Source organism: Chinchilla lanigera, unplaced genomic scaffold (genome assembly GCF_000276665.1).
Source record: "Chinchilla lanigera isolate Chin_1 unplaced genomic scaffold, ChiLan1.0 scaffold00045, whole genome shotgun sequence".
Lineage (NCBI taxonomy): Eukaryota > Metazoa > Chordata > Mammalia > Rodentia > Chinchillidae > Chinchilla > Chinchilla lanigera.
The window spans coordinates 12,491,978-12,519,121 of NW_004955446.1; the positions used below are offsets into that span (position 1 = coordinate 12,491,978).

At 39.6% G+C, this 27,144-nt stretch overlaps 2 protein-coding genes across 6 annotated transcripts in view; one reads left to right on the forward strand and one right to left on the reverse strand.

Annotated features, from left to right (window-relative positions):
• Window positions 1-2,198: 2,198 nt before the first annotated feature.
• Window positions 2,199-27,144, forward strand: part of Cdc20b (cell division cycle 20B) — a 57,222-nt gene continuing 32,276 nt past the window's right edge. For 2 of the 3 annotated variants that reach the window (XM_005392708.2, XM_013518458.1), the window contains exons 1-4: window positions 2,199-2,467; window positions 2,749-2,811; window positions 20,924-21,152; window positions 24,912-25,039. In XM_005392708.2, coding sequence (XP_005392765.1) covers window positions 2,405-2,467; window positions 2,749-2,811; window positions 20,924-21,152; window positions 24,912-25,039 — 483 coding nt within the window. In that variant the 5' untranslated portion in view covers window positions 2,199-2,404. The remainder of the gene's footprint in view (window positions 2,468-2,748; window positions 2,812-20,923; window positions 21,153-24,911; window positions 25,040-27,144) is intronic. The other variant, XM_013518457.1, reaches the window with a different exon arrangement.
• Gpx8 (glutathione peroxidase 8 (putative)) lies at window positions 6,299-12,913 on the reverse strand. Of its 3 annotated transcripts, none has more exons than XM_005392706.2 (3): window positions 12,474-12,913; window positions 11,617-11,881; window positions 6,299-9,261 (listed from the first exon to the last, which is right to left on the reverse strand). In XM_005392706.2, exons 1-3 carry the CDS (start codon window positions 12,675-12,677, stop codon window positions 9,098-9,100), a joined length of 633 nt encoding a protein of 210 aa, XP_005392763.1. In that variant the 5' UTR covers window positions 12,678-12,913; the 3' UTR covers window positions 6,299-9,097. The 3 variants fall into 3 exon arrangements, with proteins under 3 accessions (XP_005392763.1, XP_013373913.1, XP_005392764.1); XM_013518459.1 differs by having other exon boundaries at window positions 11,617-11,878; window positions 12,627-12,911; XM_005392707.2 differs by having other exon boundaries at window positions 11,617-11,878; window positions 12,474-12,908.

The window sequence follows — 27,144 nt, forward strand, 5'->3', positions numbered from 1 at the left end:
TACATCGTTCCTAAACTGTAGACAACAAAAATGAAGCTGATTACAGAATAGGTCCATTTCCCCTCAACCGTTGTACCATAGCTTTTTTTTTTTTATTATTATTATAATGTCCACACAATGTTACCTTTAAAAGTTTTTCATTTTGGTTAACTGTATACAGAAAAAAAAGTACAAAGAAAGAATCCCAGCGCTCTTCCTCCAGCTTCTCCAAACGCTAACATTGTATAACCATAGTGCTGTGATGGTAACTAGGAAATCATCACAGGCAGTACTACTCTGTTAACTAATTTACAGATCCTATTCAAACTTTTACAATTCTTCAACCAATATTCCTTTTTTGGTCAGAACCTAACATGTAGTTGGCGTGTTTAGTTTTCTCCAAATCTCCAGTTTGGAGAAACTAAAGTTTTCTAGTCCTTTTTTCATGACCCTGATGTTATTTGAAGAGTACTAGCCAGTTATTTTGTGGAATGTCTTTCGATTTGAGTTTGGCTAGCATTCCTTCATTTAGTTCATATTATGCACTTTTGCAAGAATACCACACAAATGAGGTCGTGCCGTCTCAGGGCATTATATCAGGAGGCACAAGGTCTCATGAATGGCGATAATATTGATCACCTTGGGTTGAAATGGTGTTTGCCAGGTTTGTTCAGTGAAAAGTTGTTTTTCTTTTTTGCATTTAATCATCAAGGGCAAATATCCTGATCATATGCAGAATAATTTTAGCATTCATGATTTTAAAAAATACAACAGTTGTGGTATTTGCCAAATGACCTACCTATTTCCATCATTTTATACCAAAATTTAATGAGCATTTAAATGAACAATAACTTTTAAAAGGGAGCTAGTAGAGTAATACTTTCCTGGTTTACGCTAGAAAGAAAAAAGGCATTTAGGGACTGTATAGATTGTTGTGGGATCAGGGGCTAAAGTGCAACTTATAAATATTACAGGTAACTGCAGTGTAAGTGAATAGTTCACTATTTGTAGTATTTGTAATACAACTCTAAAAATCCCATTTTAAATGGATTTACAAACTCATTTGAATTATTTTTTGTACAAAGTGGGTAAATGTAAAATCTAGAATAGAAGATAAAAACAATTTCATATTTCCAGTATATTGCTAATTTTAGTTGGCATTTGTAAAACTGATCATTTAATTAACAGTGCATCTGACTCACCTAATAACAGTTCACTCTATTTAGAGTCAATGTTGGCTGAAAGGATTTACTGGAACTTAAAATTAGTATTTCTCTGAATGCCCTGCAGGAAAAGTACAATTCTTGTGGGTGAAACAGAGATACTTTAATCCAAGAGTTGACTGTCCAACATTCTGATAAATCTCATTGGAAGATTAAATTACCCTGTGAAACATTCCCCCCGCTTCATCATATTCCTTAACCGTCTACCGAGGAATCCGGTCTGAGATTGGGGCCTTAACCTTGATGTCATTTTTCTTGCTTTCACTCTCACGAAAAGCATCAGAGTGGGTTTTAATTTTTTACTGAGTATCTGATGCCTGTGCACCTTTCCTCAGCAAACCGCGGAGTCACGCGTGCACTGGAGCAGAACGCAGCGGTGGCCCCGGCGGCGGGGCGGGCTCGGGGACGCGTGCCTGCGGCGCGGCTCCCGGCGGTGCAATCGCCCGCCCGCAGGGCGCGCCCTTCCTCCGAGCCCGCAGTCCGCCCAGCGACCCGCCGGCTCTTCTCGAGGTCCTCCCCGTCCCGGCCGTTTAGGGAGACAGCGCGGAAGCTGCGGGGAGAGGAGCCGGCCACTCCCCGGTGACAGAGGGGAACGTGTCGAGAGCCCCAGGGGTCACCGGGTGTCCCGCGGCGCGCCTCGCCTCTTCGAAGCCGCGCGCGGACGGACGCGCCGGGACGCGCCTGCACCTTCCGACCTCAGCGCCGGGCGGGCGCTCAGAAGGCAGCCGTTGGGACGGGGCATTTTTGTTTGCGAAAAAGGAGAGCGAACTGCCAAAACCCGCTTGTTCGCCCGCCAACCGCGGGCCTCCCGCGGCCCCGCGCCTGCGCCCGCCACCGCCCGCGGCAAAGTTTGGCGCTCGCGTGCGCGCCGGGGCCGGTGCCGGCGTGTGGGGGCGGGGCCGCGCAAGCAGGGGGAATCCCTCTCGAGCTTGACGTCACCTGAGCGCAGACCAATGGGAAGCCGGGAGGGGGATTCCCGCTCCGGGGGCCGCCCAGCCGGCTTTTTAAAGGGTACCCGGGGGACCACTCTCTGGGACGGTGGGAAGAGACAGGGAAAGCAGAGGTAGGTGGTGTAATGTGATGGTCCTGGGGGAGGAGATTCTAGGGGTTTAACGATTAGATTAAATCTGGCTGAGCCCTGGGGGGAAAACCGGAAAAGGTCGGGATTAGCTACTGTCCAGGTACTGCAACTCCTACCGGAGATGGAGTGGAAACTGGAGCGCACCGCCCGGCGGAGGATCCGGACCGAAGAAGAGATGCTGTGGGTGAGTAACGCCCTTCTTTTTCTCTTCCTCGGTCTCTACCCGGGCGTCTTTCCAAAGGCACCATTTAAATACCTGTTTAGCATCATGAAGTGGCCCAAACTGTACATCCCGGTTTTAATTTTGAGTTGTGTAATTTAGTTATATTGTGGAGGGGCCTGGTTGCTTTAAAAAAAAAAAAGTGAATGTGGTTTGAAAAGCTCAGGATCTAGAAAAAGTCCACACCTAACACTGTTGTTTTCTTAAATAGCTTCATTCTCAACGTGCTGTCTGTGTTTTCAAAGGAGAATGTTATGCGGGTGCTCGCCCAGAACATGAAGCAGCGGAGAAGTCCAGGTTCCCCCAAGGTGAGTGTCCGGGCTTGCTCTTGCTCTGTCTTCATTTTGATTTCGAGCAAACTGATTCTTGCTAAAGAAGGCATTTGGAAGAAGTATGGGCTGGTCTGGAAGTAAATACAGAATCTAATACTAAAAAAGTTCAAGAAGCTGAAGATCTCTGACAAATAATGGTAATCATTTGTATCTGAATGGTGCTTTTTAGTTTTTGCTTTAACAGCAAAGATGGAACTTGGATGTGACAGATAGGCAGTGCATTGCTAGCTGGCTGTTAGATTTTCATTGTAGCAGTTGCTAGTTGCACTCCTCTATGTTGCAGCCGGATGTGTGCTTTCTAAAGGAGTGGAAACGGTGACATCTTGTGGACAATATGGAGAAGTGACATAGACCGGGGCTCTTAGCAATTTAAATCTTGATCCAGTGTAAATACTTCTGCCCTGGAAAGACCCAACCCAAAGGTCTGTAGTTTCTCTTGTAATCAGTGTAAAAATTTTAAAAATTAAGAAGTTCTCCACATAAACAGCCCTTATATTGTGTAAGTTTCTCACTATGAACATTTACCATATTTCCCTGTAGGCTAAATAGTACACCTTTAATTTTTTACTCTTAGATTCTTGTTTTTACTCTTAGATTCCATCAACACTTTTATAGAGTTTTTCCCCAGGTAATTTTTTTCTGTATTCAAATGGTGACTCTCTACATTGAACGCATAGCTGAACTTTCAGAATCGTCTTGCTGCTGTGTACCCTGTTACAAATTTAGCTTCCCTGACTCATGGGCCATGAAAAGCAGCAGTGGCCTGAATCAGGTAGGCAGAGTATTGTTAAGAGGCTGCTTTGGGTCAAGTCCATAGCCACAACTGTCCTGCCACACCCTTCTGGATACATTCCTCTTGTTGATGAAGTGTACTGGTTACCTGTGTGTGATGGGTTGGCAGTGTATTGTTAGCTGGTTGAATATATGTTAGCAGCTAACATACAACTGCTATCTTATTGCATATACAATGAACTTCAGAATGTAATCTGTGTGTATGTGTATTTTGCAATGAAGCAGGGACTATTTGCCATAATAGTTGTTATTGCTGTTGAGTTAATTATAATACAATGCACAGCTTTATAATGGTGCAATACTTTAATTATATCAGTTTCTTAATATGGTAGTAGAGTGTCTTATGATCATGTGTGTTTGCCAGCTGAAGAGAAAACTGAGGTAAGTTTTCAGATGAGTCAATCAATTAAAACATGTTCAATTGAAATATCAAGATTGGGGATATCTTTGGGTGGGGATAGGTTGACTTCTTTATTCTATAGTCACAGACTCATACAATATTTGGAAGAGGGCCTAAGATCAGGCTCGTGAGGGGGAAGAACTATCCATAAAAATATTATTTAAATTTTTTCTCATCTCCTTGAAGGCCATTTGGTTCTATTTTTTTTCCTTTTTTTGGTACCGGGAATCAAACTCATGACCTCAGGCTTGCCAGCCAAGCGCTTATGCCGCTGAGCTATATCCCCAGCTCCCTTGAAGGCCATTTGGACCAAGGAGCACGGTCAGATATGTGTTGGGTCCCAGACATATGATGTTCTCATGTGGCCATTTGCAACAAGTTAGTGGAACTTGGTGGTCTGGTCTTATTAGTTAAACCCTAAGTGAGATATGAGAGATACACCACATCCTTTAATGTGTTGGATTATGTTATTCATAAAATAATTCTTATGCTTATTTAAATGTAAATGTATTTGTAGAACATAGTTTAAACATAATAAAACTTGATTTTCATGGAGTTTATTTCAAGTTTCATCTTTTTATTGTCCAGTATTATTCTATTTTTAGAATTTTTGTGTTAAAGAATCCCTTCCATGTAAATATTGTTTTCATCCTTTTTAAAGGTTAAGTTTCAACATATTATTTACTATAAACTCATTGTCCTGACAATAAAAATAAAATCTACTAAATTTAGAAGACTTGTCCTTTGTGTTTTAATTTTTTCAAACTAAAGAGCAAGACATAAAACAATATTTGTTCTCAGTGAACTGAATACATACTTCCATAATGTTGAGATGGGAAATAGATAGATAGGGAGGAAAATGAGGATATGAATTCAAAAAGACAATTTATCCCTACAGAGCGAGGGGAGGCGCGCTGCCAAGACAAGGCAGCAGAGGGAAAGACACTGAAAGAGAGCAGCGAGGCTGTGCTGGTTAAGAAGCTTTTCCTTCCCTTGCTTTCTCCGCGTTGAGCACTGTGCTGGGAGCCTAAGTCCCTCCCATTGCTGCCCTCTGCAAGGCTTTCTGATTCCGGACTCCTCGCTACTCTCTATTCCCCAGAAGAGAACGCATTACCCGTCACTCAGCAAAGTACGCCCTTAATAGTTCGGAGACAGGGATTGAAGAGGGAAGAGTGTGAAGGCTTGGTTTTAGGCGTAACAGCTAGTAGGATATTATTATTCCATGAGAAAGATGACACAGCCTGAGGACTAAATATAGACAGTGTTCCTTCTCAGGTCCCCAAACATGTCATTTTTTTTCCCAAAGGAACACCACAACTAAAAATATTTTGCACAAGGATATTCAGTACTACAGCTCACACAAAGCAATCTTTTGAAACAGTTAATATTTCAAAAGAAAGTAGAGAAATACATGTTTTGGTTTTCTTCTTGGGCTATCTTTATCTCCTTCTTCTGTCTCCCTCCCTCCTTTCCTCTCTCTCCTTCCCTTTGTTTTTACTGGAGTATTTTCCTACTTGAGATTATCTGAAGACAGTCAGTTAGGTTAATAGATTTTAGTGTGATTAAACAGTAGAGCATTAGCAGTTTTTTATAATTCAGACGAGATCGGGCGCGTTCAGGGTGGTATGGCCGTAGACAGTTTTTTATAATTCAGAAACTGCATATACTTCCACATTTTTATATAATCTGTCAAAATAGTATAGTTGCAATAAAAATAGGGTATATACATATGTATATAGTATGTTGTGCTATAGATTTTCTCTTTTGAGTTCTTTATGATGCCTTGATTAAATCAAAGTTTTAGGAATTTTGGCGTGATGGAGGCAGCTTGTGTTGTTTTTCAAGAACCTAAATTTTCTTTCTTTTTTATTTTTTTAAGAACCTAAATTTTCAAACACTGTGCAGGCTAGTTTTTCAACCATTGGTGGCTTGAAATTGCCATTCACGTCATGGAAACTGGCAAGTACTATAAGTCACAATTCATCTTCCAAAGAGTCTGCTGTGGAACATTTACCAGCTACCACTATATATATATGCTTGTGTTTATACTAGAATTATTAAGATGCATATGTACACATCTACATATTATAAGTACATAATTGTTAAGCATGTAGAAAGGAAGCGATTTCAGGCAAATTCATATTTATTCTAGTCTCCAACACCATTGTTACATTTGCCGTGGATGATGATTAGGGGTTCCTACGAAGCCGTTCTTTCCACCCTCCAAACAAAACAGGCCCAAACAAACTTTTGGTCAATGAGTGATTTATCTCAGCTAACATATATTTTATTTTGCCCCTTTCGTCATAAACACAAAGTACCCTTTTATATAATGTCCGATATGTTTGTTACACTCCTTAGTTTAAGAGTCCCGTAGTAGTCTGTATTCTTGACTTTTCGATGCCAAGACAAGGCTGCAGAAAGACTGTCCAGTTCAGGGAAGATGCAGTTTTTCTCAGTGTATTTGTCCAGCCGCGGTTATGCGAGACCTTTCAGTTATGGGCGGCCGCACATCAGCAAATGGCGGCCATCTCTTACAACGCTCAGCCCAGTGGTTATAGAGACCTTGCATGGAGCCATGAGTTTCCTTTCCCTCAAGGAAATATGTAGGACACACCTGCAAAGCTCCACCTGCCTGTTCTGTATACTCACAGGCCAGGGGAGCTCGGCTGTTGTAGGGACTGTAGGTTTGGAGATACGATGTGATCAGAAAATATAATGAATGTGTATATTTTAAAAAACTTGTCACGGTAAAAGCTATGGCCATGAATCCCCCTCGCGATACTTCCCATCGCTTCAAATACACTTATCCCATCATTCTTGCCACTTCTGGAAGCAGTTCTAGAAATCCTTTCACGTGTGTCTTTTGTTGTGCTGTTATGGCTGCCTCAATGTCCTGAATCAATTCAAAACATTTACTTTTCACGGTCATTTTGAAGAAGAGCCAGAAACCACAGCCCCAGATCTGATGAGGACACACTGCAGTCTTTTGAAGAGCCTGCCTTTCCATGATGGCACTCAGCAGCAGCACTCTGTATTTTTGATCCCATCCCTTAAACACGTCGATCACATCCCTTAAAGACTTCCAACACTGCTTCAGAAAGTGGCAAGAATGACGGGATAAGTATGTTCAAATGGGGAGTCGTTCGCAGCGGACGAGTGTTAATGTGTCTTTTACTCTAATAGCTTTTTAAAAATTTAAACATTCACTATATATTTTGATTGTACCTTGTATAAGCGACCCATCCTCTCTGGCTTTGGAGAGAACTGGTGACTGAAGGCATGAGGGGCATCAGAAGCACATTCACTGGGACAGTCCAGGTCATCCCCATGCAGCGTTGTTATCATCCCTGTTTCCTGGGTGGTGCTGGCATCTAACAGCAGAGGAAAGCGTCCCTCCAGTGCCGTAACTGCTAGAGGCTCAAGGAAGTCATAGGGGAAGATGGCAAGAGTACTGGGGAGACAATACTTACAATGGTTGCCCTGATCAAAATTTTGTCTAGAGGTTCAGAACTCAAATTGCCAGTAAGTTATTTAGGATAAAATTGCAAGGGATAGGTAGACTTGTAGGGTGGCTTCTGTTTCTTCACAGATAATACAGGTTTGTTCTCTTTCCTGTTAAGTATACTTACTGACTTTTAGAGTTAGAAGGACTTTTTGTTTCATTTGAGTCCCACTTAATTTACAGGTGAGGAAAAAAAGTTAAGTAGTTAAGTGACTCACCAAAATCCTGCAGCTGATGAGATGGGAGCAGGTTTGCTGACACACTAACCTGACATTCTTGCAGCTATGTCTGTCAGTCACCACTGCCAATGAATACGATGCCTCGGCCCCCACCAAGAGCCCACGAAAGACATTCATGGCTCAGTGGTTGAATATAGACTTTGAAGCAGGAGGCGCTCTGGGAAATATTTTTTGTTTCTTTAAGAACATTAGTCCAAACATTTGCATGAACTATATGTATGGTGGTGCCATTACTGATTTCAATGCCAAAATATTTTCACTTTTATCCATTAGGTCAGAATTAGGGAGTCAAGTCATAGGCTATTTAAGTTGGGTCTTCTTCCTTCTTAGCCGAATTTTATGACTACACACACACACACACACACACACACACACACACACTCCCCAGTCATATTTAGTTATTTTATACAATGAAGATATATATCATGGGACAACAACCTTCACCAAGTTGGCAGGTTGTTTTATTAGTCAATATTTACAAAGCAGATAAATGTAAAAGTCATGACTTTGGGAGAAAAAGAAAAAGTACACTGTTTGTCTACTAAAAGGTCTACATTTTTGTGATTGCAGTCACCCCCTCTCCTTTTTTTACATTAGAGTTTTTACTGTTTGGAGTTGTTTTTTCTGTTTCAGCTATTGGAATGATGCAGCACTGAATTCTTTCCAAATGACTAATTCAGTCTGAGTATATTAGCATTGTATTTATGGAATTTGATTTGCTTCTAAATACAAGAAGAAGGAAAGTATTCAGTATGAAGGCTTTTTCAAATATTATGATAGCATAATTTATAAATGACTATTTGGCCAGATATAGTTAAACACACTAGAAAGCTGTACTCTAAAAAATAAACAAAATCTTGTACATGAAACAAACAAACATATAAGGACTTGGCTCTATGAATATTTTATACCTTTCATCATTTATTTTGTGTTTTATTCATATCAATATAGCCATTACAGGTAGTTACTCCGTAATTTTAGTCACACGCTGTTCTTGAATCCAGTGGTATGCTGTAGTGGCATTTCCATAAAACGCAACCCTAGAAAATGTCAAGTTGAGCAATAGGATATTGAAACACACTGGCAACTGCTGAATTTTTCAATGTGGTCAGATGCAGTATTTAATATATTTCATTTTGATCTTTTGGTTACTCTTACTTTGCTTTACGTAATATGTCCTGGGGACATTCATTATCACCTACTGGCAAGAAAACATTAAAAAAAATTCTTCAGTGCCTAATTTAATTGTCAAAATATTTAAAGCGAGACCAGATTCTCTGGCAGTGTTTCTCTGTCATACTGCATTAATGTGGGTCAGTGGCATATTCATAGATCCTCCTTCTTTTTGACAATGATTTGTCTAATGAGTTCTATGATGTCAGGCTTGATGGCTTCAACTGGCTCCTCTGGCCTCCAGTACTTTACCACTTGGCCCTCAGGATTGACCAGGTACTTCCAAAAATTCCACCTCGGTTCCCTTTTTGAAGAATCTAAAACATAGAGATTCATGATCACAGTTTTGTTTTTTGTCAAAATTTTAATTTTCATTAGTGTCTGCTTAAGTGACAATTTTAGAACATGTTCTAGGATTGTCATAATATCAAATACTTTTTAAAATAAAACACCTAAACAAAGCACAGCTCAGGCTTTGAATAAGCAGATTTGGATATACTGCACTTGATAACTTCACTGATTATTCATCTAGAATCATAAAATGAAGCAAAACAAAGATGTTTATTTTAAATTTGTTGATCTAAAGAAGACATTTACTTTGTCATCAACTCAAAATTTTGTTTCTTAACATATTTAAAGATAAAATATTCTAAAGGTCCCTGGAATTGGGAATGTGTGGCTTATTTTTCATATTAAATATATTAGTATTTTAAACATTACATAGCTGAAAATGGCAAGGAATTCTAAATAATCATTGTATTTGAGAAATACATATGATACCCTTTTGATAAATCTTTGTATAAAACATGTGAATTTTTCCCCCTTTATATATCATCTGGGCTTTAGGTTTACATTATTGATGAACATAAGAGATAAAATGACTATAACTAAAATTTATTAATTTGCCTAGTACTTTACTATGTGCCTGGTAAAGTAGTCTCGGTGCTTTAAATGGATCTTTTCATTTAATCTTTACAGCAGCCCTCTGAGATGAATATTAATATTATCCTCACTTTAGAGAGGAGAAAAATGGATGTAGACTCAAGGTCCTGAACCGGTGAGGGGCACAGGTTTGGTTGACAGCCACGCCTCCTTTCTCCAGACTTGTGCTCCGGACCCCTGGGGTCTGTTACACTCCCCACCTGGGTTCAGTGAAACATTGTGGGTGTGTCACTGTCACCCTTTTTATTGCATAGGGTAAGTGGTGTTTTACAAGGTTTCTTAGTGATAAAGAGGAATAACTTGTGATCTATTGTGCCCAAGTATTTGGCTGTTGTAATTGAGGAATGATTAGTTCAAGGGCATAGACTTTGGCTTTTCTTTCTTTTTTCTTTTTCTTTTCTTTTCTTTTTTTGCCTTTCTGAGACAGGATCTTGCTATGCAGTTCAGGCTGGCCTTGAGCTCACTTTATAGCCCAGGCTGGTCTTTTCTTTTTTGAGACAAGGTTTCGCTATATAGTTTTGGGCTGGCCTTGAATTCATTTTGTAGCCCAGGCAGGCCTCGAACTCACAGTGATCCTCTTGCCTCAGCCGCCGGAGTGCTGGAATTACAGATGTGAGTCACCATGCCTGGCTAGACTTTGGCTTTTCTTGCCTCAAGCATATTCCAGATATAAAAGGAATGAAGACTTCACTGTTTGCTATTCATAGTGTCAGGCATTAAATAAACTTTCCCTAGAAGTTAAATGATTTCAGAGGGTTCTGAATGCATGCTTCTATAAAATATTACAGAGTATCTCATTTGTTGGATTGGAGCTTAATATGCCTGAGGCACAGTCTCATCAAAACTCACATTATTTATGAAGAAAACAGGACTGAAGATGCCCTCAGAATAAGTTAGGTAAGGACTTTGGCTAAGTGAATGTCCTTTACGGTGTGGGACAGAAGAAGCAGCCTGTAAGTTATTTTACTTTTCTAATTAACATGCTTACTACTTCCCCAAATTCCAGAAGGTAGGTGTATTTATAGCTTCATTTTACAAAGGAGGAAACAGGCACGTAGAAATTAACTCACATGCCTCAAGCCACAGGGCAAAAGCAAGTGAACAGGGTTTGAATTCATGTGAGGACCAACCCTGTACTGTCACTATACCACACTACTCTCACGCTAATTAACCTTGGAAAGTCTTTAAATAGATTTCTGCGGCTAGCTTAATTAAAAAAAAAGACTAACACTCTTGCCTTCTGAAAAAATCAAGTTCTGTTTTGAATTTTAGCAAAAACCTCAGATACTCATCCTTGAAGAAACTGAGACAATCAAGCGTAAAGTTAATCACAAATACTGCTCAGTTAATAAGCTCAGTAATATCCATGAGATGCAAAGCTTTAATAATGAGGGCTATTTCCCCAGTGCTAGATAATGAAAAGAATTGCAGTATTTTGTGAAAATAGCTAGGACCACAATTCATGTAAATTTTTCAGGAAGAGGCCTCAAGGAATAAAACACAGTGGATAGAAGAATTCTTTTGCCACCTAAGAAGTTGAAACATTAATTTCAGGACATCATAACTTCTAGAAAGTTATGAAGGATGAGATTCTGGTTCTTGGATAGTTCTATGAAAATTTCCCAATAAAACATTTCAAATGAAATAGGAAAGTATGGTCCTGGTATTTCATATTTTAAATGAAAAGCAATTTAAAAAGATTACATTGGTGAGGCAAGGTAGATATTTACCAACAAGAAATTTAAAGGCAGGTTCTGCTTCAGATCCTAGAATCTTAATCTTGTGGAAGATAGGGAATGTTACTCCGTAGTTTTGTCTTGCAAAGGATTCTATTTCCTGGCTTGAGCGGGGCTCCGAATCGCCAAACTGATTGCAGGGAAAAGCCAAGACGCTGAAATGGAATGGTCCAAAATCCTTGTGCAGTTCCTTCAGCGCTAAGTAATTTTTGTCTGTGAGCTGGCAGTCACTAGCCACGTTTACAACTAGTGTAACCTCCCGGAAAAAGAAAAAAAAAATCAACCGGAAAGTGAAGCAAAAGATTAGAAAAAAAAAAAAAAAAAAAAAAAAAATCTTTCAAGGAGATAAAATCCTAAACCGTTTTGTAAGACTATAACCTCTGATAGATGATTATTTAATATTTTCATATTTTTATACTTATTCAATTTTATTGAAAACCATAATCCAGAAGACTAAAATATTACTGCCATTGAAAAAGCGTTAGGTACTCATGAAAGTTTTATAACTAAATGATACTATCATTATTACAGTGCTTTAAAATATTAGATTACAATTAATAGTTTTATTAATAAATGCCATCATCTTCATGTTCCTGACTGTATTTTGTGGACAACTGAAAGTACTAAGTCAACACAAAAGTAAAGCATTTTTGAGAAAAATAAGACAATCAGTTCATCCATTAGAAATACATAAACTCTCAGAATTCTGATACCGAAACTGATGTACTAATGAAGTCACTTTAAAGACCACATTCTAACTACGACTATTTAACGGCAAAAGCTGATTATAGTGAGATAAAAAGCAGAAACGTGCAGAAACAATGGAAGTAAAACCAGAAGATGTAACTTACTTTGCCTTTAAACTTCTCCAGAGAAACCGTTCTTCCTTTGGCATCCTTCACTTCAAAGGCATAAAAGCTGTTGATTTTAGGTTTTAGGAATTTTAGTTGTAGAAGAAATAGCATCACTGTGCACAGAACCATAGACAGCAAAACTGCAAATACCTTTGCTTTGGGCCCGGAACATTTTAATGGGTGAGCAGCGAGAGGCTCCATTTTGGACGGTTCTAGTGGGAGTCTCAGCAGGCTGGAATTCAAGGAGGAGCTGAAACTTGAAACCCGTGTAGTTTAATAGAAAGCGGGGAAAGACGGGCTGGCTCCTTTCACTGCTGAGGAGTAGAAGCACCCTTTCAGTGGCGGTGGTGAGTGAAAATCCAAAGGAAATAGGGAGCTCTATATAATTTCAAGGTATTTGTGATATAACTGCAATTTTTGCCAGAAAAACTAGTGCATTTTTGGTAGCTCTTAACACTCTCCCTACAAAGAAAATATTTCGCCGGAAGATGGTGCTCTTGTAATTTGGAAACTGAAGTCCTCGCTGCCCTGTAAGCATCCGTGTTCTCCTTGAGCAACTGGTTGGATCCGGCGGGGCGGGGCGGTGCTGCAGCACTCAGGAATAGTAGAGATTAAATGCGATCTACTAACACGATGTCTGACCTTGTGGAACTTCAATACCATCTGTATAGATTAAAACTACTATATCAATTCAGGGAATTAATAGTGGAAAGTGCAACGAAATATCTCAAAACACTGTTTACACTCATCTAACAAGGGAAATCAAAAGCCTGTGAATACAGTTAAATTACATAGATTGAAAACAATGAAGGCATTAAAATGTCTTCCTCAGTCATAAACTATAGTTCAGCGTTTTCAAAACTATAGTTCAGCGTTTTCATTACCACTCTTCTCAAGAAATGCACTTTATAGCATAACTAAGTATACCCCCGCCACACCCACACCTGAGAAGTTCCACGAAACGATCATTTTCCTTTGAACAGCAATGCATCTGTGTCCACTGCACTTTAAAAACAGCCTGGTTGTAGCTGGGCGTGGTAGCACATTACTGTGATCCAAGCACTCTGCAAGGCTGAGGCAGGATGATCACAAGTTTGAGATTAGCCTGGGCAATTTATCCAAACCCTACTTGAGACTAGCCTGGGTGGTCTGGGTATGGTTGTAGCTGGGCATGATGGCACATTCCTGTGATCCCAGTACTCTGCAAGGCTGAGGCAGGATGATCACATGTATGAGACTAGCCTGGGCAATTTGTTTTTATCAAAAAAATAAAAAGGGTTAGAGATGTTGCTCAGTGTGAAGGCCCTGGACTCAGTCTCCAGTACCACAAAAAACAAAACCAACCCCCCCCAACAGCCTAATTCTTACCAATAAATATGCCGTCATGCTTCACCAACAGACTGCAACCTGTAGGTAGAAAAATACTGAACTCTGTAAAAAAAAAAGTAGCAGTTTAACAGTTAAATAAGATATTTCTACAAACAAAACAAAACAAAAAATTCCAAACTCATTTTTTCTTGGGATCATCAACTAATTGCTTTATCTTATGGCGTTTTCTTCCGGTTGTTGCTTGCTAGAGGAGGCCTGACTTTTTTTCTTTTTTTTTTTTTGGTTTTTCTCCGGTACCGGGAACCGAACTCACGACCTTGCACTTGCCAGGCAGGCGCTTTGCCGCTGAGCTAAATCCCCAGCCCCCAGGAGGCCTGACTTTGATATCGCTAACCTTGATGAGTTTTAAAGGGTAGGAACAGGGAGGCCACTGAGGGCTGCATATCCTAAAATCCATGGTTCTGTTAGTTATCTCAGAATCTACCCTATGTAAGACAGAGTAAGTTCTAAACCAAGGGGCCTGAGCTTTGATGTATGATGGGTTTCCAAACTTAAGGGAGTGCCCTTTCAACACTGTGGGGTTGCTGGAGCTTCAGAGGATGAGCTCAGGGGTGCCCCACTCTTCCTCTCATCCCCACTTCTGTGGTGTGTGTGCTCAGGACTAAGTGAGTGAAGCCCACAGTGAAGGATTAAATCTTTACACAATTCTTCCAAAAGAACCACTTTATTCCCTCTCTCATGATTGGGTAAGAATGGACACAATAGAAAAAATGATTATGCGGGAAGTATTTCCTTTTAAACCTAATTTTGCATAAAGGACAAAAATGTACACAAACTGTACACAGGTGTAATAATTTTACTTCGGTGTATTCTGGCTGAGTTGCTTAAATAGTGAAAGTCCCTGTGTTTTTGTTCTACACCAGCGTTACCCAGTTACACACTCTGGCCTTGCTGTCCAAGGGGCGCCCTTGGCCCTGCAGTGTGGCCATCACCCGGGCACTTGTTAGAAACGAAGCACCTCAGGGTCCGCCCGACTTCCAAGTCACAGTCTGCATGGGATTCTCTCCTCATGACTCATATGCACATTTAAACTTGAGAACTTTTAGAATGCAATTTTAAAAAATTCCTTAGCAGATACATTATTTTTTTTTATTCTTAGCATGCGTTCTGTACTAGATATTTTAGCTAACTCCTCAGGCTGCCCAAGCAAGAGACTGCTATAGCTTGAGCCCTGTAAATCCATCCTGTTATAATTGTGCTATGAGATGGGGTGATGGAGTGGTTACCTCTGAAAACCACTGACTGACCACCCTCAGACAGGGCCACATGGCATGTTATTATTTTGATAAAATCATTATGATAGTTTCTAGCCCATTGTAGTTTAAGTATAGAAACTCTCATCAAGTGATCTGGAGCTGAATGGTTTTGAGAAGGCCAAGATTATGCTGTACAAATGTCCAAGTGCTTGTTGTATAAACCAGCATGTTGGGTAAACAAGTATGCAGTTCTCTGGCTTAGGTTGGTTTTTGATCAGAAGATGCACTATATATAAACACTAGTTTGGAAGCTTTAGTGCACATCTCTTGTGAAGGATGAAATGAGAGGTGTTGTGTTAACTTAATGATCCTGAGGCTGAAGAGCTCAAACAGTGAAAACTTGCTGTATAACTTTCCACCTAGGTCCATTAACCAAACATTCAAGATGATAATTTGGAGAACCGCTGATCTGAATATTGTCTAATGAACACAGATTTGGCCCCTGTGCTTCTCTCTCTGGGCCTGTTTTGATATCATTATCTTCAGTTCTGGTGATCTGTTGTCATTGCTTCCATGTTCTGTCTCTGGAAAGACTAATCTCAGACCACAGACATGTAACAATTACAGATTTCTTTGTGGAGTGGCAGTACGCTAGAACAATCACTAGCACTCTTTCAGTAGATGAAGGAAAGCTGTCTAAAGAGGAGGTAGAGATTGATTAGTTGAAGGCCAAACCAAAGGGTCAATAATGGGATAAAGCAATGGACTCAGTTAATCAATCAACTCAGGCATTAGGGAGGATACAAATTACAGCCTCATACACATTTAAAATCAGTTTTGGAGATATGAGAACATCTTCCAGATGGGAAGAATTAGAAGGCAGAAAGTACTTTTAGCTCTATGCTATACTTGGTATGAAAATGACTTTTGCTTATAAAGTTTACTGTGCATGTGATGTCCTTCAGAGTATATTATTTCCTTCACAACAATTCTTTGAAACGGGAAGAAGTTTGAAATGAGAAGAAGCCAAGATCATAGAACTAGTGAATGGAACAACCAAGAAGAGAGTTTAGGATTTTCAAATCCATAATCCAAATTATTTTATCTTCATTAAAACATAGTTTTGTAATAATTAAAATACATTTATTTAGAAGAAAAAAAGAGAGACAAGATTGCTTAGCAGTACTTGGGCAAAGAGGTTTTATTCATCTGAGACATTTCGTTTCATAAGAAATCACTTACGAGTCCAAAGGGAGGAGAGAGTGGAGAATAACAACAAAGAAGCTTGCCATGTGTACTGAAGTTATCTGGAACACATCATAGGAAGTCTGCAGAGCAACAAGTCCAGATAAGAGAAGACAGAGGCTGAGGGAAGCAGCCTTTGCCAACGGGATAGAAGGAAGGGGACCGATGCTTATGAGGCTGTAGAGCCGCCAATGACAGGCTCTGGCAGTGGAATGTAATAGATAATGCGTGCTTGAAAATGATCTTGGTAGGTTGATTTATTCTTCAAAACTGATGATGTATAGAAACAAAAATTGTGCGTATTTATAAGATACTCATGTGATGTTTTGATACATATATACACTGTGCACTGTTTAAATCAAGGTAAGCATGTCTTATCTCCTCAAACATTTCCTGTTTTTGGTGAAAACATCTAAAATTTTTTCATTTAGCTTGTAAAAATATACAGTACATTACCACTATGTATAGAAGCGTAACAATGTTGGGTTGGGTTGTACTGTCCCCTGGGACGTGAAGGCAAATTTGGGGCTCAAGAATGAGATGAGCTGGAGGCATAACTCAGTAGTTCAGTGCTTGCCTAGTATGTGCGAGCACCTTGGTTCAATTTGTAGCACAGATGGGGGGAGGGGAGAGAGAGAGAGACAGAGAGACAGAGAGACAGAGAGAGAAAAACAGAGAGAAACAGAGAGACAGACGGAGACAGAGAGAGATACAGAGAGAGAGAAAGAGAAGGAGAGAGAGAGACTAAATTTGAAGCACTTTATGGACAGAGCAGTGGTGTAATGGGCTACTGTGGGTAGGGTGGTGGTTAGGGCTAAGGAGGGCCAAGGAGGGACATGCCTGAGAGCTCACGGGAACATTTTTATTACTTTCATCTTTGTTAGGAGATTCTTGGAAGACTCTGGCATCACTATCATGTCTTTTCTGGAATGTCCAGGTTTTCCGTACCCATTGAATGTTTGTATGTCACATTGTTTATTACTAGATGTATTTATTTCTCTTTTCTCAGTTGTTTCATTTTGTGACTTCCTGACCTTATTTTAACCTCTCCAAGTTCCTTTCTATTTATTTTTTGGCTCTGGTGCTCTGAATTCCTCCCAATATAGTGTCAATATGATGTGAATTCTTAAAGTAAACAAACTGAACTGATGTGCTTGAAGTATCAAGGCATTCATCCCTTTTCCCTTCTTTGTCTTATTTTTCTTATCTTCCTCTTCCTCTCTATTAATAAATGCTTGAGTCATTTAAAACTATGCAACAGGCATTTCCTCAGCAGGAGATAGATCTGGGAACAAAAGTTTAAAAACATTGAAGATGAAATAGCAGTTTCTTAAGCCTGTAGTCATTTGCATGTCACCTCTGTGATTTTTGCATATCATTTGTTATTAACATTTTTATTTGCATATATTAATTTATTTCACACAAATTAATATTCTATAAGGCAAAACTTTATATCAAAATACTGAAAAATTTAAAACATTTAAAATTTACATTAAAATATAGAACTATTAAAAATGTTTATCTGTACCACTACAAAGCATGCGCATATGTTGCCAGTGGAAGGACTGATGGAGAATTTCAGTGTTAACAGAAACTGTGCTGTCTTTGAAAGTTCTTTGTATTGAATAAAAATTTGCCTCCTCCATTCATTGGATCTGGTTTTGCCATAGGGAGTCATGCAAAGTAAGTTTTTCTTTTTTTTCTTAAATTACATCCCTTTAAAAGTTTGAAGAGAGTGCCTTTGGAGTCTTCTTTCTCCCAAACACACGGGGTTCTCTTACGTCACCCAAGGGGGACCATCCCATATGTTGGGATGTTACTCTTTTATCGTGCTTACTGTGACCCTTGTCACTGCCATCCCTATCTTCCAGATGAACTTGGGCTTTGAATCCTGGCCCGCTTCTCCCCCATCTTAAAGAACACTCCTCAGCCTGGAGCCATTTATTTCTCCAGATGAGTTCTGACTGGTCTCCAAAAAATGGGATTTTGCTTTCTGCTATTCTGACACTGTTTTTTTTTTTTTTCTTTCACTTAATGAGACCTAAAACTGTATTGCTTTTTAAAAAAGGCAGTTTCATCATGCAGTTTACTCTTAGTGGTGATTGTCTAACTACATTTCAATTCTCTTCTTTTGCTTCTACAATGAAAAAAATCTTGGATTTAACTTTGTTGCTTTTGATCCTTGTTTCAGATTTTATTCTGAATTCTTTACTATTTTAACCTTTTTCAACTTAAAATAATCAACAACTTTACTAAATAAATTTCCACTTAAGCCACTGGTAACAAGCCTTGAGGAATAAGTAAAGCCAGGGAGAAACCTCTACAGCTCATCACAGGGACTTACTCAGGCTAACATAGATTGGAGAAGACTTGTTTCATCTAGGATGCGTGCAACAAACTTAATCCTAGTTACCTGCATGCTACCCATCCCCCAATTTGGAAATCATGAAAACATTTGTCTGTGGAGGACATTTTTCTTATTTGTAATTTTTTCCCATAGACCAATGAGAAGTATCAGTATTAGCTCTGCAATTGCTGTCAGTACTCTTGGGTGTCATTTACCTCATCCAAGAGACTTGGACTTATTTAAAAATCCCCAGGTGCACTTTTATTGCTTTATTTATGTCACTCTCCAGTTTCTGTGGAAATGTTTGTTTTACCTTGTCCAACATGAAAATTGTTTTTAATAGAGAAGAAAGAAAGTAGCCTATTTCCTTGCCTCTGGATTCATGTTTAAATCTCTTGTGTCTTTCTAATTTTTTTTTTTTTAGCACTCATGGCCTCTAGAGAAAGAGGTCCATTCATTCATTCATTATGGAGTTCCTAGATGCCAGTAAACATGCTATGCCTTGAGGAAAATAGAATGAAAGATGAAGTCCTTGTTCTTCAGGAGTGTGTGATATAAGAGGAGAGAATTAAAAAATATGCAGAAAAGTGGATGGTGAGCATAGATACTAAAAGCACAGGGTCTTGACTGATTTGTTAGAGCTCAAACCTTGACAGTGTTGCTCCAGCTGGTTGTGAAGGTTATGCACTGCATATTCCAAAGAATGCCGCTCATAGAGATGATGTCTGTACATCTACTGTTCAGTAGCCTAAACCTGAATCCTTGCTCAGGTTATTTAACTCTATTAAGTTTTATTTTCCAACTGTATAAAATAGGGTAATAATAGTATCTACCTCATAGGATTATGATGAAATTCATAATCTAATTTATATAACCCATTACTTGGCACATTAAGCTCTTGATAAATGTTATTATTAATTCACTGTTGTGATGCTCTTCACATAGTGAGCTGTGAAATCCAAGACAGGCTGTGCATCAGTATATTACAGTCTGGCTGCTGTAACAAATTACCACAAACTTGGTGGCTTGAAAGACACATGCATTTTCTGTCAGGTCTGAGATCAGGTTCCTTCAGCCAAAGCCAAGCTGCTGGCAGGTCTCGCTTCTTCCAGAGGCTCTTGGGGAGAATCCATGCCTTGTTGCTTCCAGGTCCTGCTGACTGCCAGCACCTCTGGGCTTACGGACATTAGCACTGCAGTCTCAGCTCCGCGATCATGTTGCCGTCTCCGCTCTGTGCACAGTCAAATCTCCCTCTGCCTTTCTCTTACAAGGTTATGTGTGCTCACCAAGATAATCCAGAAGAGTATCTTATTGTAATGCAGGCTGGTCCCTGATTTAACCACATCTGAAAAACTCCTTTGCCTTTTCCCCCTTTAACATGTACAGGTTCCAGGAATTGGGACCTGGATATCATTAGGGACCATTAGTTGGCCTACCACAGGCTGACAAATGCTTTTGCAACAAGGATGAAGGGAATTTCTGAGACACTTTCCTGAAGGAGTTGTTGATGAATTTAGCCTTGAAGGTGGGCTAGGAGTTATCCTGGCAGAGAATTGGGGAAGAGATCCCAAGAGGGGAATATCCAGGTGGACAGAGTAGCAATGTCTGAGCCCGAGGAGCAGAGACCTACAAAGAAAGGCAATGTGATTGTTAGTGTGAAAGTTCTTCATCATTTTTCATAGCTGACATGTCACAGATGTATTCTTCTTTGTTTTCCTTTTTTAAAACTCAAGATTTTGTTTTCTAAAAAATTGTATGTTTAAATTCTAAGATGCCGAGAAAAACTTGGAGCAAGTGCCTCCTTTGTCTATCATGCTTTTTTTGTGTGTGAATGAAATGTATCTTCAAACCTGGTGGCTCCAAGATAAAGGGTCACTTGAGCAGTGTTACAGAGGCCACCTGACTGTGGCCTGCAGACTTTCTGCTTACTCCCACAGTGTTTCAAATTAGTTAGAATCAGCTAACAACTTTGAAAAGTGGGGAAATTGATACAAAACGTCTAAATTTCACAGTGTAGTGTTATTTCATGTTACATTTTAAATTTAAATATAATTACCCTTAAACTATTTTGGTACATCCAAAGACACTTGAGCAGAAGCTCAAATTTTGTAACGGTATCTAAAATACATTTATAATGTTTTCTTAGGTCATGAAAATCTCATACATGCGTATTTTGCGTTGTATTAGCCACATGTAATTCTCTTTTAAGGAATTTTTACATTTGTATCATTGAAGACACTATAAATTACAGCTGTCTTTGTGTTAAACAGGTATTGGATTCAGTTACCACGCCGTACTCCAGCTTCAAGAGCACAATTGTGAAGAGGCTGTCAGCTGAAGTTCCTGTGGCCAGTAGCCCACTCACCACAAGATGGCAGCAAAGTCAAATCAGGGATTCGGAAACCTATTCCTTTGGGGATGAGCATTCAGTCAGCAATATCTCAGAATCTGTGGGAACAGTGCTGAAGATAACGCCTGAGAAAGCCTCCTTGACTCTAGGTGAGCTCAGTCTTGAATTGTTAAAAAGGATGTATTCCTGAGACGATCTTTTTCTTGTAGAACTCTCTAGTGTCATATTTAGTTAACTGCTTTTCCCTTTCTCTCCCTTTGAATAAGAAATTTCCAAGATAAGGTGTTAATGAAACAAGACCAAAGGAAAGAGTGTATTAAAAGAAAATTATATCAGTTTAGGTGAACAAAGAACTGTTTTCACATTGGCAGTCCTCAGAGCCAAAGAGGTTCTGGGAGCGCCACCCAGCAAGGTGGGCAGGCAGCATTTATGGACAGAAAATGAAGTGAGGCACAGGAGCTCACTGGCTGCAGTTGGGCCTTTGCCTCATTAGAATATGATCTGATCAGTGGGTGGCTGACTAACTGAAGCTGCTGCTGTGATTGGCTGAGACCCCGCCATCTGTTATACAAGTATATTTCTAGTTAGGCTTTCAGGTACCATAGTTAACTTACTAAACTGTAGTATAGTTCCTTATGCAAGGACTCAAAATGCATCCCCTGGCCATATACCATATGTTATTATTTTAAAATAAATTTTATTGGTACACTTTTGATATACATAATGATCACATTCCAAAGGAGCAGAGTGTAAAGGCTTAAATCAAAGAGTTACATGGTATGATTTTAGGGCTCCAGGAGGATCAAAACCCTCTCATGGAATCTGAGATTCTCTGGAAGCTAAGACAGAGATCTTCTCTGGGCAGCTCTTATTTATTTAGTTATCAAAACAAGGGGGGTGAATAATGAAGAAAGGGGGGAACTGCTCAAAGGCCTCTCTAAGTAGGACATTAAGTTAATTTAGGAGCACTATATTATCTCCAGGAAGGTCTCCACCCAGGGCTGAGATACCTGCAACTACAGTCTTTATCTAGTTGAGGTTGGATCCAGGTGTCCTTAGCTGTGACCTTGTCTTGTCCTTTGAGGCTTCCTGGCTTTACCCACCATTACAGGCTTCAGTTGGGACCAATGACTCATAATGGTTCACTTGCTAAAAGTCCTTGGCCCATCTCCAGATATGGGGCCTAGACCTTGGACAGACTCACAAGTAAACATGGAAAGCCAATTGGTTAGTTTAAATCCTGCTAAGAGCTGCTTTGTAGTGGTCTCTATCATACATTCATCATAGGGAATTTGTACCTGTATGTAATATATCCTGATTCTTCTTTTCTTCCTCATTACCCTCCCCTCCTTATGTTTTAGATATGGTTCTGAAACTTGTATTGCTAGATGATACTTCTGCAAGGATTGTATGTATTACTATATGACTATGCAAATGTCTGTATGCACAATATATATACTTTTGCTTTGCAAAGTGTAGGATTTAATGACTCTAGTAAAGTTTCCTGTTTTATGGCAGTCAGAAAAGATACACATTATTATTGCTATAATCAGGTGTGAAGTTGGAGAAGAAAAAGATGAAAGCAGGAGAGGATGAGAGAAAGAGAAAGTAAAGGAAACAAGGCAGAAGGGAAGGATGGAAAGAGGGAGGGAGTGAGGAGGAAGAAAACTAAGGAGAGGGAAAGGGAAGGAAAGATGACGGAGAGAGAGGGAGACGGAGAGAGACAGTCTCATACTTGCTGGGAGATGGATAGGGGAAGGGAAATGGGCACCAGAAGCCCACTGTGATGGACCAGGTTCATGATCCACCTATCAGAGTCCTAAAACACAAGCTTTTTCTGAGATATGTCACTGTCATTTGGACATGGCCTTCAGAAGCAAAATATGCTGTCATCTAGTGATTTAATTCCTGTCCTTCCCTTTCAAATTCCTAGGCAACATGCTGTAATATTTTAATCATCAGTAGTTTATGAAGACAAATATTGCAAATAGTATGAATTCTTCTTATTGAAGCATTGTAGTTATGCAGATTGCAAGGGAGCTCGAATCTTTTCACATCAATGAAATTTTCATGTAATGATGTTTCAATACTGACATTAACTGACTGCAGCTACAGGAGACACATGATTGTAAGAAAGATCACTATTAATAACTGTCTTTTGTAGCCCATTGTAATTGGGGAGGATAGCTGACTAAAGCTAGGGGCTTCCTTTTTCTTTGAGGGTTCTAAATTATTTATTTATTTATTTATTTTTAATTTTTTTTTTGGTTTTTCTCTGGTACCAGGAACCGAACTCACGACCTTGCGCTTGCCAGGCAGGCGCTTTGCCGGTGAGCTAAATCCCCAGCCCGAGAAATTCAAAATTCTAAGAGATAGATTATTAGTCAAAAGGAGTTTATAAGAAAATCCATTTTACTTCCTGCATAATATTAGATATTATGCAGAAATCCATTTTACTTCCTGCATAATATTAGAAATCAGATACACTGATTTCTCAGTGTTTTGGTGGTAGGATTTCTCTCTTCCTGCTTCATAACTGTGAATACTAAAGATCCTTCCCATCCAAAGGGGACTTTTATAGATATTCATTTGCAGTCATGCTCTGCGCACCAAACCTGAGAGGTCTCTGCTTTCTTAGCCTAGTGGGCCTGACCACTTTGTTTTTGTTTTATTTTGTGGTACTGGAGGTTGAACCCAGTGCTTCACACATGCTAGGCAAGCACTTTGTCACTGCACTATATCCCCAGCCCTTTCAAAATTTTTATTTTGAGAGCGGGTCTTTTTGAATTTCTGAGACTAGTGTTCAACTTGAGATCCCCTGCCTCAGCCTCTTGAGTAGCTGAGATTTTCAGGATGCACCATTACGCCTGGCTCTGACCTCTTTGTTTATAAGTGGATTGATTGTCAGAACTTGCACCCAATCACAGCTTTTCTTGTCTCACTTGAGGTTCTGTGAGCTGGCCTTTTCTGATATATGCTTTTTTATAAATATAAAGCAACCATGTTAATTTCTCAGGACAAGAGCAAAATCTAAAATTTTGAGGAACATTTTATGCTTTCATCACTCTTCCTCCTTAATGGAATATATTTCTGTTAAATTTTGAATCCCAGGACTTGAGGAGCCAGACTGTAGGGACAGTGGAGATGATATACCATGGCAAATATAGAGGGGATTTCATGTGGCAGGGGACCAAGAGGCCTTCATCCCTCTGATGAACAAGTGATATGGCAGGTACTTAGTTTTAGAGGATGACTTGACAGGTTTCCAGGGCAGTTAAAAGTCTAATATAGAAGAATGATTTTTCAGTCTTGGGAAGAGAATATGAAAAAATACTGATGCAAATAACACTGGCTTTTATTTTAGCTTAGAAAGTACTCCACTGATGCTATCTCAAGCTAACTTTACAACATCTTGCCACAAGGGGAAGGGTGAGAGGCAAAGTGATATGCTGATCATCACGTAGTGATCTTAATGGCTAACAAGCATCCCACAGTGACTTCCTGGCAGGATGATCATAGCTTGGGCAAACCAGCTACTTTTTGCACCATCATTTTAAACTGGCAAACTCTTTCTGTCCATTCTCCAAATATGCAAATCTGTTTTGGCCATGAAGAAGTAAAGCATTGCCTCTGTTGTGGCTATAGGTAAAGTCAGATCTTTAATCTTGGCATTTCCTTCCTGTGGTAAAGCCATTGAGGCAGTTTCTCATGAGTGTTCAACTATGAGCCCAATGTTCTGGGTAAGACCCTATCTCTTTCCCTTCCTTCCACTCCCTTCCCGGGATTTGACACAAGAACTTGGGCCATCACATTCTGTTCTACTGTCAAAGATGCCAAGACTAGACTTCTAATCAATGTGATTACCTGTTTTTAAAATCCAACTTCAAAGCTAAATGTCTGTCTTGTAGGATCTTATAAAGAAATACCAAAGACTCCTGTCGAAGGCAGCTCTGAAACAAATAACTCTGCCCTCCATTTTTGCACGGCATCTCATGCACTGGACAGAGATGGGAAGGAAAATGTCTCCAAAGGCCAGGTAGGCAAAGGGAAAAAACTGAAGAGGCAACATTTTGAGAACTTCAAACAACTGAGGTCCAAATGTGAGTACAGAGTTGCTTAGCTAATGATGGATTCCTGACAAAAAAAATCAAAATACAGCAAAAACAAAATAATCAAGGACATAAATAGAAGTACATAAATAGAAGTACTTCAAAAAAGCGAAAGACATAAATACAAGTACTCCAAAAAAGAAAAAAAAAATCGATACAATGCTATTACCTTTGTTTGCCGGGTGTGGTGGTGCACACCGGTAATCCCAGCACTTGGGAGGCTGAGGCAAGAGGATCGTTGCGAGTTCAAGACCAGCCTGGGCTACAAAGTGAGCTCAAGGCCAGCCTGAACTGCATAAGGAGACCCTGTCTCAAAAAAGACAAAAAAAAAAAAAAATTCCCCCAATATATAAGTGTTGTTAGGACCAATCAAAAAGTAAAAATGGGAATAACCATTAAGGAGTAAAGAAAGACAACAGCCATGGTGTGCTTCCTCTTGGCCAAGAGCTCTTTCTACAGCACTGACTAGGTCTGCCTTTTAGGGCTTCTGAGAATAAATCCAATTTTCCTCCTAGGAGATGGTCTTTTAGTTATTGTCTTAAATCTTTGTTATTGTTTGTCTCTTGGTTAAGTTCATTTATTCTTTTAGGTATCTCTTATCATTTTAAGACCTTAGGAATACAGTCTAAGTATTATGGACACATTATACCAATGGCATGTTTTCAGGTTTACCAAATTTAGTGAAGAGTGTCTGAAGGAATCAATGTTTCATTTTAAAGCCTTTGAACTAGAAAAGTCATAACTTTTCAAGTTAGGCTAAATTACTCTTTTAGTGTGTGCCTCCATCTGGGTTTGCCATATATAACATGCTAGAGGAACAAGCAGACATTATGAGTGTAAATTCAAATTACTGAATTCCTATACAATTGGAAACAAATGTATTGGAACAAGTCTTTCGTTAAGGCCTTGTTGTTGGGTGTGGATTTAGGGTTAGGGGATCACTAGAGAATTCTACTGAGATAACTATGGGTGTAGTTTGCCTCATCCCTGGGCTAGGTTATTAATGTCACTGTCCTTTCCACCCTCTACTGCTGATTGGAGATTTACTGCCCTGACCCTGGGGACTTCCTTTTTCCTTCCCCTTTTTCTATCTAGTAACTGGTAGCAGCAAGGTTGGTGGCTCTGTCTGTGGGATTATAAGATACCTCTTAGAGCAATTGTTACACAGATAGAACATTATCCAGGTATCACTGAATGACTCTGGCAGGGGACAGTGGAAACTGTTGTCATGGCTAGACATCAAGTAGCACTGAAAAAGATGGAAATACTTTTACATAAAGCATTGTAGTCTTTATTGGCTCTCACCAATCGTCTGGAGAGTTTTTCTACAGTGAGGGCTTGCAGAGCTATGGACACCTTCAGAATTCATATTCAGGGAGCTCTGTGCTGAGATGCTAATTAAAGGAATAAGTAGATCTCATCTAGAAAAGAGCATCCCTGGGTAGGGAAGTGAAGCATGTACTGGACAGTGCTTTGTTCAGCTTTGTGGGATTCTATGGGACTCTGAAGAAGTGAACCTGTCAAAAGCAAAATTGAACTACTGATCAGCAGGCAATTAAAAAAAAACATTGTTTTGTAGCAGTGGTTTTCAGCTGAGGATGATTTTGTATCCCAAGGTACATTTGGCAATGTCTGAAAAATGTTTTTGGTTTTCACAATCAGGAGGGCAGCTACTAGGTCATTCCAGGGATGCTAAACATTCTGCAGTGTGCAGGACAGCTCTCTTGACAATGACTTATCTGTCCCAAAGTGCCAACAGTGCTGAGATTGGGCAACTTTGCTTTATGGTTATTTTTTCTGTCTTAAATACATAAAAACCATGATTTATTGACAAGCAATGTTCATAATGTGACATCACATTAAGGGAGAAACCACAATACTAAAACAATGCTGTCAATGAGACATCTGTGTAAACTTCAAGGTCCGTGATTGCCATATACATAAATTTAAATACTGTATACTGTGAATAAGTGAATGAAAAAGAATCTTGGCTGTTTTCATCCTCTGAGGAGCTCGGGACCTTGTTGGCACT